General features: G+C 44.6%; 1 protein-coding gene across 1 annotated transcript in view; it reads right to left on the reverse strand.

Moving 5' to 3' along the window:
• Window positions 1–11345, reverse strand: part of LAPTM4B (lysosomal protein transmembrane 4 beta) — a 62043-nt gene extending 50698 nt beyond the window's left edge. The window contains exon 1 of the mRNA XM_080380135.1: window positions 11157–11345. Within this exon, the coding sequence (XP_080236261.1) occupies window positions 11157–11252 (96 nt within the window). The 5' untranslated portion in view covers window positions 11253–11345. The remainder of the gene's footprint in view (window positions 1–11156) is intronic.
• Between the last annotated feature and the right edge of the window lie 1425 nt (window positions 11346–12770).

Below are 12770 nucleotides of genomic sequence, written 5' to 3' on the forward strand. Positions count from 1 at the left end.
CGAGAGATCTGCTTAAGTATACACCTTAAATCTCTGCATCGGTGGAGAGCTAACTCACTGCCTGTGCTCCCTGCCCGGGGCCCTTTCCAGTTCCAGGGAGCTGGTTTAATGACAGTGAACACCCCAGTAACAGGTAGATATAAAACCCCAATACTTTCAGATAAGGAGAGAAAAATAGAAAACTGCAGAGATACACTTTGGTTTTATGATATACAAAATAATAAAAAAATAGATTTAATGAAAACATTCTGGGCTAACCCTCCAACTTTCTGTAATCCACATTAGTGAATTATAATAATGTGATCGATATAGGCAGCTAGTTACCAAAAACATCATTGTAGCTTACTTTATAGTTCCGTACCTGATACAGCTACCAGATGAAAGAAGGGATGATGTTTCTGAACCAAACAAGTTGTGACTGAGCAGAAAATAACAGCAGATTTCTCCGAGGACTTTGAACAGTGAGCCATCTCCAGATGTTGCTGACCAAGGCTCCTAAACCTTGGCCAGGTTTTGAACTGGCACACACAATTCTAGTGTGTTTTTAATACCCCACAAAACTGCCAGGGTTTAGTTTGTTGCCCTCTACAGAGATGCTTATTGAAGCAAATCACCAAGGACATTAGTTTTACTAGTAAGAAATCCTGAATGTTTTTAAGAAAACTGAACAAAGTCTCAAACAAAACCCCCATACCCTCTGTCTCCCTTAAAAAACTCAAGGTAAAGTTGTGACTCCAGGTGCTCGTTCTCTATAGAAATTACAGAAACAAAACCCCAGAGTCTTAAACTATTTTTGCTCATTGAAACTAAGAACAGAAGAATATTTTATAGTATTTGGATATTTGAAACCAGTATTACTATTAGAAAAAGTAAGAATGTATGGAAACTGTATAGTTTAGCCAACTCAGCATCCTTAATCCCCTCCATCTACCTTTGTCTTCCCACTTGGCATGTTCATTGCATTGTTCTTGATTTTTTCCTTTAGCATAGAAGATATCGATACAAGCAAAAATGCTTTTGTTCATCAAAAGGACAGAAAAACCCTACAACAGGGAAAAAAAACAAAGTTCAGGGTTTAACTCAATAGCTCAGGGTAAATTAGCACTGTCTGGAACACCTTTCCCAAACTTATCTGTTAGCACTGATGACGAGTTAAGGTTTATGAAATATTGGCCCGTATGGGCAGATTTTTCTATCTGTTCCCTCTCCCCCTGTTAGGCAAAGTATATTTTGTTTTCTGAATTCCGATTAAACAAGGAGGCACTTTTAGCAATAAAGGTTTTACAGCTGTCTGACTGGTGTGGAAAGCAGGCAAACAAGGTGAGAAGGAACGAGGTGTCCCTCCGGTGGGGCCAAGTATCTTTACAGATCTTACAGCAATAACTCGGTCACCTTCTCCCTCAGGGCACGTAGGACCCAGGACCTGCATCTAAGCACACCTCAGTCAGTGGCTTGAACGCCCAGAAAAGGAGGAGCAGGAGAACCCTGGCTGTCAGAGTAGATACCTCTCTTTTTTTCTGCTGTGTAAGCCTTCTGCCTCACGCTAATGAAAATGTTTCAGCTTGCCAGCACTGAGGGACAAGCCACAGATGTGTTAGTGATGCACAAATTAATGAATGGTCCGAGGAAGGAAACCCAGCCACACTTAGTTATCTTTTCACCCAATAGAACACAGCAGTCTGAAGGGGAACAGAAAGATGCCACATCAAGTTGGGTTACAAGGGAATCCTTCACCCCTTTCACCAGTGAAACTCATCACCAGACATCATTACTGAAGCCAAAAGGTTGGAGGAATACAGAAAAGGATGAGCTGTTTATTCAGGAAATGCAAGTGCTTAGTCATATTACAAAGCATCCTAAAAAACCAAAATACAAGTTTTCCTGCTTCAGGTTATTGCCCAACCTTAGAATAACAGCAGCATAAAAGAAAATATTGTCCCTGCACAAGTTGCTCTTTCTTACCTCCCTGTGTGACTTCTCAAAGCCTATGTTTGTGCCTGCTACCTGAAACACTGCACTGGGATAGGGAGAGTGTCAGTCAGATCACAAGTAGCAATTAAGTTTTTATGTTCTTTAATCTGGAGAAGGCAAGGTAGAGTCTGCAATTCTTGTTGCTTATTTTTCTGTATTACTCATGAGAAGTCAAAGAATGATCCAGACAGGCTCAGACCAGCACGCTACAGAGTGCGTATTCTAGAGAGCGTAAAATAGAAAGCCGCATTAAATATTTTAATCAGACTATATATATAATTTCAACTTTGGTTATTATAATGACACTAAGCACGGAACTTCAAAGGCTATGCTGATTAAATTGATATAGGAAGTCCAGCGTAATTTATCAGCACTCTTCTATACAAATGACTCACTCAACTACTGTCTACTGCCAGGCTTTTAACAGCCCTAAAACTCAAACCACAGGAGATCTGTTATTAATGAAACATGGTAATGACAAAATTAAAAAAAAAATAGATGGACAGACTGTGCAGGATACACACTAGAGGTTTCTGCCTCCCTAGAGATAGAGTTTAATTTGTTATACTTAATCTTAGTCTTTCCATGGTTTAAGGAAATAGGATATTTGTATGCAAATCTATCAGTGGATTCTTTGTTACTTTTACATTGTATTTAAATACAGTTGAACTCATATCTGAGCAAAGTCCTGAAAATGTTTGCTAAGGTCTTCTGCCCGGCCCTAGGGAAATACAATCATATACCCATGTTCAAGGTAAAACGTTGCCAGATCAACTCAGAATTTCCACTAAAGCACACCTTGGTTCAGGATGCTGCGGAGAGCTAGCCAAGAATGGTATGCATTAAAACCTTATTAGAAAAAGGGTTGCTCGATGGGTCAGTTGGGATTTGTTTGGTTTCTGCATTTGTCCTTTACTTCCAAAACCTGATTTTTGAGTCTTGCGGGTGACTATGAAAGGTTGAGGGCAGACCTGCTAAAGTGTCACTGTAGATGTGAGTCGTGGCAGCTGCCATGAGTCTGAAGCTTGGTGTGGACTTGTGACAGGGGATGGGCCAGTGAACGTGGCTGTAACTGAGCACCCAGGCTGGACTGCCCAAGGCAGCTGGCCCTGGCCAGCAGCTAGCGTGCCTTACCCACACCAGCCCGTGACTCTGTGCTCAAACTCACCTCTAGCCTCTTTGGACATGTGTTACTGCACTGGTGAGAGGAGTGTACCCCAACTTTTTGCAGCAAACTACATATGCCCACTTAATTAAAAAAAAAAAAAAACACAAAAAAGCAAAAAACAAGAACAACAAAAACCCCAAGCAAAGCACACCAAACCTTTGATCAATTATCATTATGTAGTCACCACAGGCAATATCCATAGAAGCCATACAAAAGGGACCGGACTGGGGCTGTCGGTAGTAAACTGCATCGTTGCATCACTCTGCAACCCAAGGCATGGATTTAGTCATGCAAGGAAGAAATGGGCACACCACAAAGAACGGTACAGTACAGATAATTAGTAAAATAGTAAATAACATGATCACATGTATCTGATCTGTCTGGGTGCAGCTGTTTCACAGTTGGGAAATGCACCTCCGCAAGGTGAAAACCTCCCACAAACCCGTGTTTCTGCCAAAAGCATTTGTCCTGTCTGTTTTAAGTAGCTTAATATATCTCCTGACAGAACAAAACCTCGCTCAGCACAAGCCAGCAATGAAATGGAAAACAGCCACAGCACTTTAAAAAGCTCTTCTAAGGCAGAGGACGAGGATGACATTAGTCAGAGCTTATTGCAGATATGCGAAAGAGAGCAGACCCACAGGAGGTCCAGGAACAGCGTGCTAGGCTCAAGTCCAGATTATTTCTTCAATGATGCCTTCCTGGCAGATTCTCTACTTCAGATCGACCAGGAGCACTCTCTCGCACCTTCAGCAATGAAGGTGGGTTTTCTCTTCCCATTCTGCTCTTTGGAGATTTGCGGCTTTAACCCTCCAGCCCAGCTGCAGAAAATCCCGTGACCATTTTCAAGTCTCACCACTTTAAACTTTCAGAGTTTTACAGTCAAAGCGTGAGCCCCACAATAAAACCTGAGCAAAAGAAAGCAATCAAGGAAATTAATTCCTGGCTATTTTGCAACATCCGTTCCATATGTCCAGGAATATATAAGACTAATTGCATTTTCACTGACGTCAGTCTAATCAACGATCAGTTTACAAAGCTTAATGTGTTCTCCTCTGGCTCACTAGGAGATACATATTAACCTTCAACAGAACTTCTAAATACATTTTACTTGATTACTGTAATACCTCCTCTCCTTTCTATAAATACATTCATGACTTTTTGTATAAGAAACAAATGTAATTACAGCATACTGGACTCTTAATGGGGTTTTTTCCTTTAACAAGCATTTATGCAAACTTTGCTCCTATTACAACCAACCATCTGTTTTCTCACTGAAGGGAGACAACTGTCCCCTGTAATCCCACTGAATTTATTACCCAATTGAAGGCCTTTACTAGAAAAAAAAAAAAAAAAAAAAAAAGAGTATTTTACAAAGGTTTGCATTTTCTGAATTGGTAACTGCATTGATTAGATGAGATAACTGTGTCATTATCCTGGACAACTGATGCAGATTATGAGCTATCATTGCAATGATTCATATACTCCGTGAAAACACCTAGTGTGGTATTTGGGGATAGAAGAAAAACTGCGTATGTAAGGGGATTAGAGTTTAAAGACATTTTCAGAAATCCTTGTGTTGTGTTACAGACTGATAAACAGTTCAGTAAACGCATGGACTGCCCAAAAGATGCTTACAAGAAATTTTAACTCTCCAATGACTTAAAAAGTGTTTAAAACAAAACCAGTAATAAACACACTGACATATGACAGACTCCAGGGAGGACAGACAAAACACTGTTTCTATTCCTCTTTGCAACATGGCAAACACACAAACCTGGCTATTTTCACTCAGAACAGAAAGCCCAGGTAACTTGGGATATGGTATACCGATGAATCCATCCTTTTTTCAGATAATCATTCTGGCCTGTTCATGGATTGATTCTGTCACCCATAGATGAGCGATTAGGGTCTTTGCAAGCTGTCTTATTGATTGTGTGATTTAATTTCCTCCCATATGGTACCTCATTCTGTAATCTAACTGAAGAGGGCCTGAAGCATGAACTGGAGAAAGCAGGTGGGATAAGGTCCTCCTGCATTGCAGAAACCAGCCTGGGTTTGTGAGTGGTGGGGAGAGGAGTCCTTTAAGGGGCTCTCTAGAAGCCATTCTCAAAGCAATTAATAGTTATGGTATTTAATACTGTGTCTCTAGGTAAGTTACAATCAGAATGTAGTTATTGAGAAGGTCCTTCAAACGAGGTATATTTTGTTCATGCTAATGATCACTGCTGGTCTTTATTCTTTGCTCTATCATGTCTAAAATGCATAAATACATTTTAAATTTCTTAAGAAAACACCACGCAGGCCCTGAACAGATACCCATGTGCAGGATCAGTAATTTATTTCCTGCTGGTCTTGAAGAAGATAATGAAATGGATGTGATCCACTCCAAGAGCAAATACCCTGAACTTCCTTCTGATCCCAGTTTCAGTTGGATATTGACATGTACATCAATCATACAGGGGAGCTTTTAAAAGTGGGATGCATATTTTTCTTTATTCATAACAATAATTCCAAGTTTTCTCTCCACTCTCCTCAAGAGCAAGCATGTGCACAGGAAGCCTCTAATGAATTATTTGGGAATGTTACTGGCTTTTTTCAAGAGCTCGACTTTCATTTTATGAAAAGAAGTATAGGCAATAGAAAAACTAATGATAATTTTACAGACACGGCATTTGGGACGTAAATATTTAGTCACTGCTACCAGTTTCACTACAAGAATTGGGAATCTCAAGTCATTTCAGATTATACCATGACTCTTTCACCTGCCAGCAGGTAAATCTCACTTGCTGCTGACACTACATCTCCTGCCAAGGGATAGGAATTAGGCATGTCATTGGCACCACCCAGCTCTTCCCCCGGAATATACTGCCCAGATCTGGGCCATGGAGGGGCAGCCACCTAGTGAACCCACAGAAAGCCCCATTCTGCACAGCTTCTTTCCCCACTGCCACCAGTACTGAATGGCGAAGGCAGCATTGCCTGCAGGACCACCTGACCCAATGCCCCAGCTGTATCACACTGGCGTGACACAGGAAGCAACATCCCTGGCTGATATGAAGGAACAGAGCCTTCAATGAGCTGGCTGATGGATTATGACCATTCAAACAGACATAAAGTTGGGGCTCCTTTATTCTTAGTCCATTTCATTCCATATAAAAGCAAAGAAACCTAATTTTCTGGGTGAAACACAAGGCATCATGCATGTATTCATGCAAACTGGGATAACAAAGTTTCCAATTCCCTGTAACATCAGGCTTCTAATGGCGCAGTTTCCCCCCTTTTCACAACTTCAGTTCTTTTTTCAGTTTTCAGAGTCACTTGATTCTCACAGGTTTGAAAATAATCAGTAACTCCATCTTTTCTTAGAATGTCTTTATTTCCCCTGAAACGGCCTTTCCACCCTGTTCAAGGGATCACCACTCACACCTCCTTGCTGATGTGAACTGTTTCGGACAGCGTAAAGGTTGCAGGAGTGAGGACAGAGCAGCGTGGAAGGACCCCAGTGTAGGTACATTTTGTTTACATGAGCAGTCAGTGCTGATCTCTAGTCCCTGCCAAGTAAGCCAAGATTTCAGTAATCTTCTAAACTGGTATTTACACACATTGGCATACATGCTGTTCTGCATGGGGGCTTGGAAAAAAGACATGAAAATAAGCACGGCCCAGCCACAAAATACCTCAATTCTCATTTTGACATCAGATCAAGTGCACTCCACTGATCTCAGCTGGGTTTTCAACCTGTAAATCAACGAAGACATAGCAAGTGGTGCTTTTCTTTTTTTGCTTTTTTTCTTTACGCTATAGAGAGGCCACCCCCAGTACATTTTTTCATCCATTAAGTTTCAATCCTTTCATTAAAAAAAAAAAAATGGCTGGGATTCAGAGTGAAATTATGCACTCTTTCAACGGTATAGTCAGAAAAATCCTGAACTGAAATGTCACGACTAGCAATTCATGCTGAGCTTTCCACAAATAGCAGCTCAAACGTTGAAGCCACGCTGGCTAAAAACTTCAGCTCGCTCTATTTATGTTCTTACTGCACGTCCTTTGGAGGGACCCGCACAACTTGATAACTCGCTGTTATAAAAGGTTCTCAGCCTTCCATTAGCTTTTATTTTTAGCCCCTCTCTGCCAGCACCCCGGGGAGCACGGAGGGAGGGCAGTGGCTCCCAGGGACCAGGGGACAGTGGGGAGGAGCAGCCCATGTCCAGGGCACTGCTGCAGCAAGGCAGGTAGCAGGCGGCACGGCACTGGGCACGCAGAGCTCAAAAATGAAAGCTCCTTCTTTTAATGCTTTCTTTCTCCTCAGTTGATGGCTCAAAGTTTCATCTCCCCATCTGAGCAAATAGGAAATCATTCCCGTTGTCCCAGATGCTGCCGGTGGAGCCTCGGAGTGCGCATAAACCCCGCTGCCACGTGTCGAGAGAATGGAAAATCCTTCCGTGACACTGTTACCACATCTGACATTGTTCCTTTTCTGTGTTTTAGATAAAGAAAGTGGAGTCCGTTTCCTCAGGAAGAAGACACGCTGTGTTTATAAATGCTGTTACCATTGGGATGTTATTCTGACTCACCAGTCCTGACTGGGTCACTTGGAACTGACAAAAATGCCAGGTTTGCCCTGAACTCCGGCACCCAGGGGAGATCGGAACTGAAGCTGGCTCATTTCAGCAGTGTCACTGTCTTGAGCAGCATGCTGCTACAACTGTCTGGGACAAAACTAAGCTGCTGAAAGTGACTTTCTAATTTTCCTGAATTTTTTATTTTCAAAGTATGACATTTCTAAGACTTCTGTGCCCAAAAATGCTCCTGTGTTATTATTTGTGACCTCTAATTTCATATTATAATAGAAGTAAAAAGTCCGTGCCAGTGGGATAAAACCCAAAGATTAATAACCAGCTGAACCAAACTGGTCCTCAGGTTTTGAAATAAATGCTAGCCCCCAGCCAGCCACATTACTGCCATTTTAACCTTCAGCATAATGTTTGTATTCAACACAGCAGCAGCCCCTTTTAAGCTTTTCTCCCCCAAGGCAGCACACTAGTTCCTGAAGTGCAGGCTATTCTGCAACCTGATTAGATATTCTTTTGAGGAAATTTCCCCCGACTGCTTTACAAGTTACTCTTTATGTTGAAGTACCTCAGTGCTCTGTGATAGTACGTGTATTGTATTATATATATCCTATACTGCAATACCATGCAATGCTGTATTATATTATATTATTCTAGATGCAGTACCTATGGCTCTACCACGAAGAAACTACTGAAACACAATAGCTATAGAAACATTAGCATTCTGAGATCCATTATGTTCTTAAAATAGAGCAAAGTTAAATATTTATTTCCCAGCTATTGATACTTTATGAAACCATTGTTAAGTGCACGTGGCTGCTGGGTCTGTTTTGGAAATTCACAGTGTTCCTTCCCCTTACCGATGCGGGAAAGCGCTCTCATCATGCAGCCCTGATGACTCCACCTGCACCCAGCTCCCCACTCTCCCCACTACTCGTAGGATCCCAAATATCCAATTAAAACATTAAAACTAAAGAGCTAAAACATCATTGCCAAGAAATACAGGACTTTTTGCACATTTACTCAGACATGAAGTTCTGCCTCCTAAAATGATACTAACACAAAACGGGTTCAGCGTGTGAAAATGTTATTTTAAAAGCCTGTCCATATTTTTAAGCTACTATTTTTTCCTCCTTCAGAACCCTCTGCTACTGAATCATTGTATTCATATTCATAGAATTAATAAAACTTAAACCTCACAGACAGCAAGATATGAAAAAGCAACAAGAAAACTATTCATTCTCTAGGGGGATGTTTTTTCCTCAAGTAATTTCCTGTAAAGCATAATGGCAAACAGTACACAGAACACATGCTGGCACGGTGAAAAATCAAAGGGGTTTTTGTTTGAACTTTATTTGAGGTAATGTTCATAGCTCATGGGGTTTGGAGTAATGCAACCACCCAAAATGCATGCAGAGAAAAAAAATTGCTACTAGGGCTGCATCTATTTTTATGTACTCAATAGTACATGGTATCAAATCATAATTGTTCTTCTGAGGTAAAACAATGTTTTCGTATATGACTTTGTAAAACAAAGCTGTTCGCTCAAGCTATTTACTCAAGGGGCTACCCCTTCCTCACTTACTGCTTCCTAACTTTGTAAGCTAGCAAAAAGTTTTAGCGTTTATTTTCAACATGCATCTAATTTTCTATTCTTCATAGTTAACCTTAAAAATCTAAATAGTTGCCACAGATGAGAAAGCACAGAAAGAAATGTGCCCCTTGACATGTTACGGGTTATTGTCAGTCTGAAGTCATTCAGAAATCTGCCCTGAGAAATCTATGAAAGCAAAAGAAGCAAGGTAGGGAAAGGTGTAATGAATGAGGAAGTACCTGTTAGTTAGAAAAGAAAATTTATAAGTAGGTTTTGCAGAAAAATATTATGTGAAATGGGGGCACTGGTGTTTAGGTAACAATGTCTAAAGAGCTGTCGGGCTTTTCTTTGTATCTATGGCCAGCTGATGCACTTACTTCCCTCTTCCTCAAATATCTTTAGGTCCACTGAACAGCTAAAATATCCGTATCCCTGCCTCAGTGGAGCCAATGTGAAAAGGCTTCATTCAGCTGAAGGCAGGAGGAAATAACAAGCACCCTGGCAGAAACGTTCAAATGCTTTCAGGTCATATTAAAACTTACTGAAACTTCATTGCAGCCAGGCAAAGTGAGGCATATTTTTCAATACTGTCAGTATTTCAGATACCACAGGCTGTGGATATTGCATTTAACGATATTTTATAAAACCAGGAGCAAGGAACGGCTCAACTAATGCACCATTTTCTCAGTGGAGAAATATGTATTTTAGAGGACGTAGAGCGTTTTATAAGATTTCTAGGACAGAAACGTCAGCCTAGCCTTTTTATTACGCTGATTGAATTTATTTAATGAGCTGCCCTACAATGGAGGCTAGCCCTGCATTTTTCACTTGCTTCTGAAGGGAATTTCAGCAGTTAGCAAATAAGCCCGGGTCTAATCTGCTTCCGTCTGCAATCATTTGAAAAATGATGCTTGGCAAACAGCTCTGCACGGCCTTGCCATCAGACGCAGGCCGATTCCTCGCACCAAGAGGCAGGGCATACTGAGCAGGCTGAGAAGCGCATCTACAGAACCGACAGCGACCAGCCAGCAATTTTTATTGCAAACCCTGCGACCGCGGCCAGAGCCGGCTCGGGGAAAGCTGCTTTTCCCGCAGTGCTACCCAAGGGATTGAGGGACAGGAGAGGAACCGCGGGCTTAGCGTGCCTCCCCCTCACCGCCTCCTTCCCCTGGCTGATATAACCGGGTGTCGAACAGCCCCTGGGGGCTGGCAGCAGGGTCAGTCCCTCACTCCCAAACCATTGCCCTGACGAGGGACTTAAGTCTTTCTGGGACCTGATAGCAGCTGCCTGAAAGGCTTCAGCTCTCGCCAGGCAGCCCGAGATACTGCCGACAGTTACCTGCCCAGCGAGGAACAGCAGTGACGAGAACACCCGCCCGCTTCACGAAGCGCCGACCAGACGTGCCCAGCCAGGGTTTCCCGCGCGGGGTCGGGGCAGCCCGGCGGGGGCAGCAGCGCCGCCCGGCCTGGGGGGCGCCCCTCGCCGCGGGGGCTTCACTCATCACGTCTTCCGTCCCCCGAACGGCTTAGTGCTCGGGACCCTGGTGAGCCTGCCCGTGCTGCCCCCCCCCCCCCCCGCCCCGACCCTTAAGCACACACACGCTTCATTTCCCCCGTTTAAGCAGAGCCTGAACACCAGCCTCTGAGCCGGGGGGGCTGGGGCCGTTACGATGCTCACAGTAACGTGTCTCCTTGGGGGTTACCTCCAAAACCCGCCCGGGCTGCAGGGGCAGCCTCGGCTGCTGCCGTGGGCATCCCCCCTCCGCGGGGCAGCTGCCCCTGCAGCCGGTGCCGAGCGACCGGGCGGGGACACCCCCGGGGGGGCCGGGGGCAGCCGGCAGGCGCTTACCAGGTACCAGACGCCGAGAATGATGGTGCCGGTGCGGACATGGCAGCAGAGGCAGCAGCTGTTGGAGTAGAAGCGCGCCCAGGGCGAGCTCAGCATCTCCGCGGCTCCTCCGGGCCCCGCGCCGCTCCGCGCCTCTGGCCGCGCCGCTCCGCGGGGGCGGGGCCGGGCCGGGCCGCCCCTCCCGGCGGGCGGCACCGAGGGCGGAGGGACCCAGCTCGGCGGCGCAGGGGGCGTCCCCGCCGGTGTCCCGGGTGGCCGCTGCGCCGCTGCAGCCCGCCGTGCTCCTGCAGCCCCCGCCGTGCCCCCACCGGCACCAGCGCCCGCTGCCGGCTAGAGGAGCGCAGAGAGCGGAGCATCACCGCAGGGCGCGGAGGGGTTTGAAATACGGAGTGAGGGGATCAGTGAGCGGGAAGCTGGGTCCCCTTGGCTCGGGGAGGCGGCACAGCGCGGTCCCCCGGTGGCGGCGCCTACCCGCACAACCACGCACCGACCCACCCTCCTCGGGCACCGCCGCGCCTGGGGCTGGGGCCATGCGAGCCAAGCCGTGGCCGGGCTTGCTTAGCCAAGCTGCCATGTAGCTGGTCTAGCGGCCCTCGACAGGCGAACCAGCGGGGAAAAAACCTCCATTGCACTGCAAAGAAAGATACTGTCGGGGGACATCATGGCACCCTTTGGAGTTGCCCCACATTCTGAAGCCGTGAGGATTTAATTTCGTTCACACCGTCCTACCCACCCACGCCCGAAGTCGCTGCTGTCAGGGAGGCTGGAATTACCTTGTGTAACTGATACGCAAGATAACATTAACCTCATTGCCGCTACCTGTAGTTAACGCCCCGGTGGCGGTGGGGGAAGCAGCATTAGGAAGAAGGACCCAATGCTGCGTATTCCAGCACTGATGCAAGTAGAAGCTAAACTTCCCACCAAGCAGCCGACTTTTTCATATTTTATTGTTTGAGACTTGTATCGTTCTCTAGAGGAAATAGCAAAGAAAATTCTACCAGGAGACCTGTATGCCTAGCCTGACACTAACAACACTTTATTTACTGCCATCTGTCTTGGCTTCCTACTAAGTCCCACAATTTATCATCAAAATAAAACACTGAAAAGTACTCAAATGTTTCCCTATATGGTTGCTTTGGGGCTCTTTATTTCATACGTACATCTGCACAGACCAGGAACTCCAAGGTAAAAGGAGGAGCATTTCTAACTATGCCTTATCCCAACTTGTAAAGTCACTATAGTAAACGAAATTAAAAATACTTTAAGTAGGAGCTTCACATAACCTCTGTTCTTAGCTTGTCCTTATAAAACTGTCAGGGATTTTTTTCTTGGGCGGGGGGAGGGGACGGCGGGGGTGTGGGTGGTATGTGCATAAAGAGAAAAGCCACTTAACATCAAATTTATAATTTTGACTAGATTATATGCATAAACCAAGTACTGTATTTTCAAGGTTCATAGTCAAATATGCCACTAACATTCTAGTAAATTTAAACATTCATACTGACAAAACAAAGAGACCAAAGGACAATCCCAAACAATGTTGTCTGGACTATCCCACTGGTAACCTTGAGATATCTTGTCCTTTAATACCAGAAATAAAGCAAATTAGAGACT

Source organism: Falco punctatus (assembly GCF_963210335.1).
Source record: "Falco punctatus genome assembly, chromosome: 3".
NCBI classification, from domain to species: Eukaryota; Metazoa; Chordata; class Aves; order Falconiformes; family Falconidae; genus Falco; species Falco punctatus.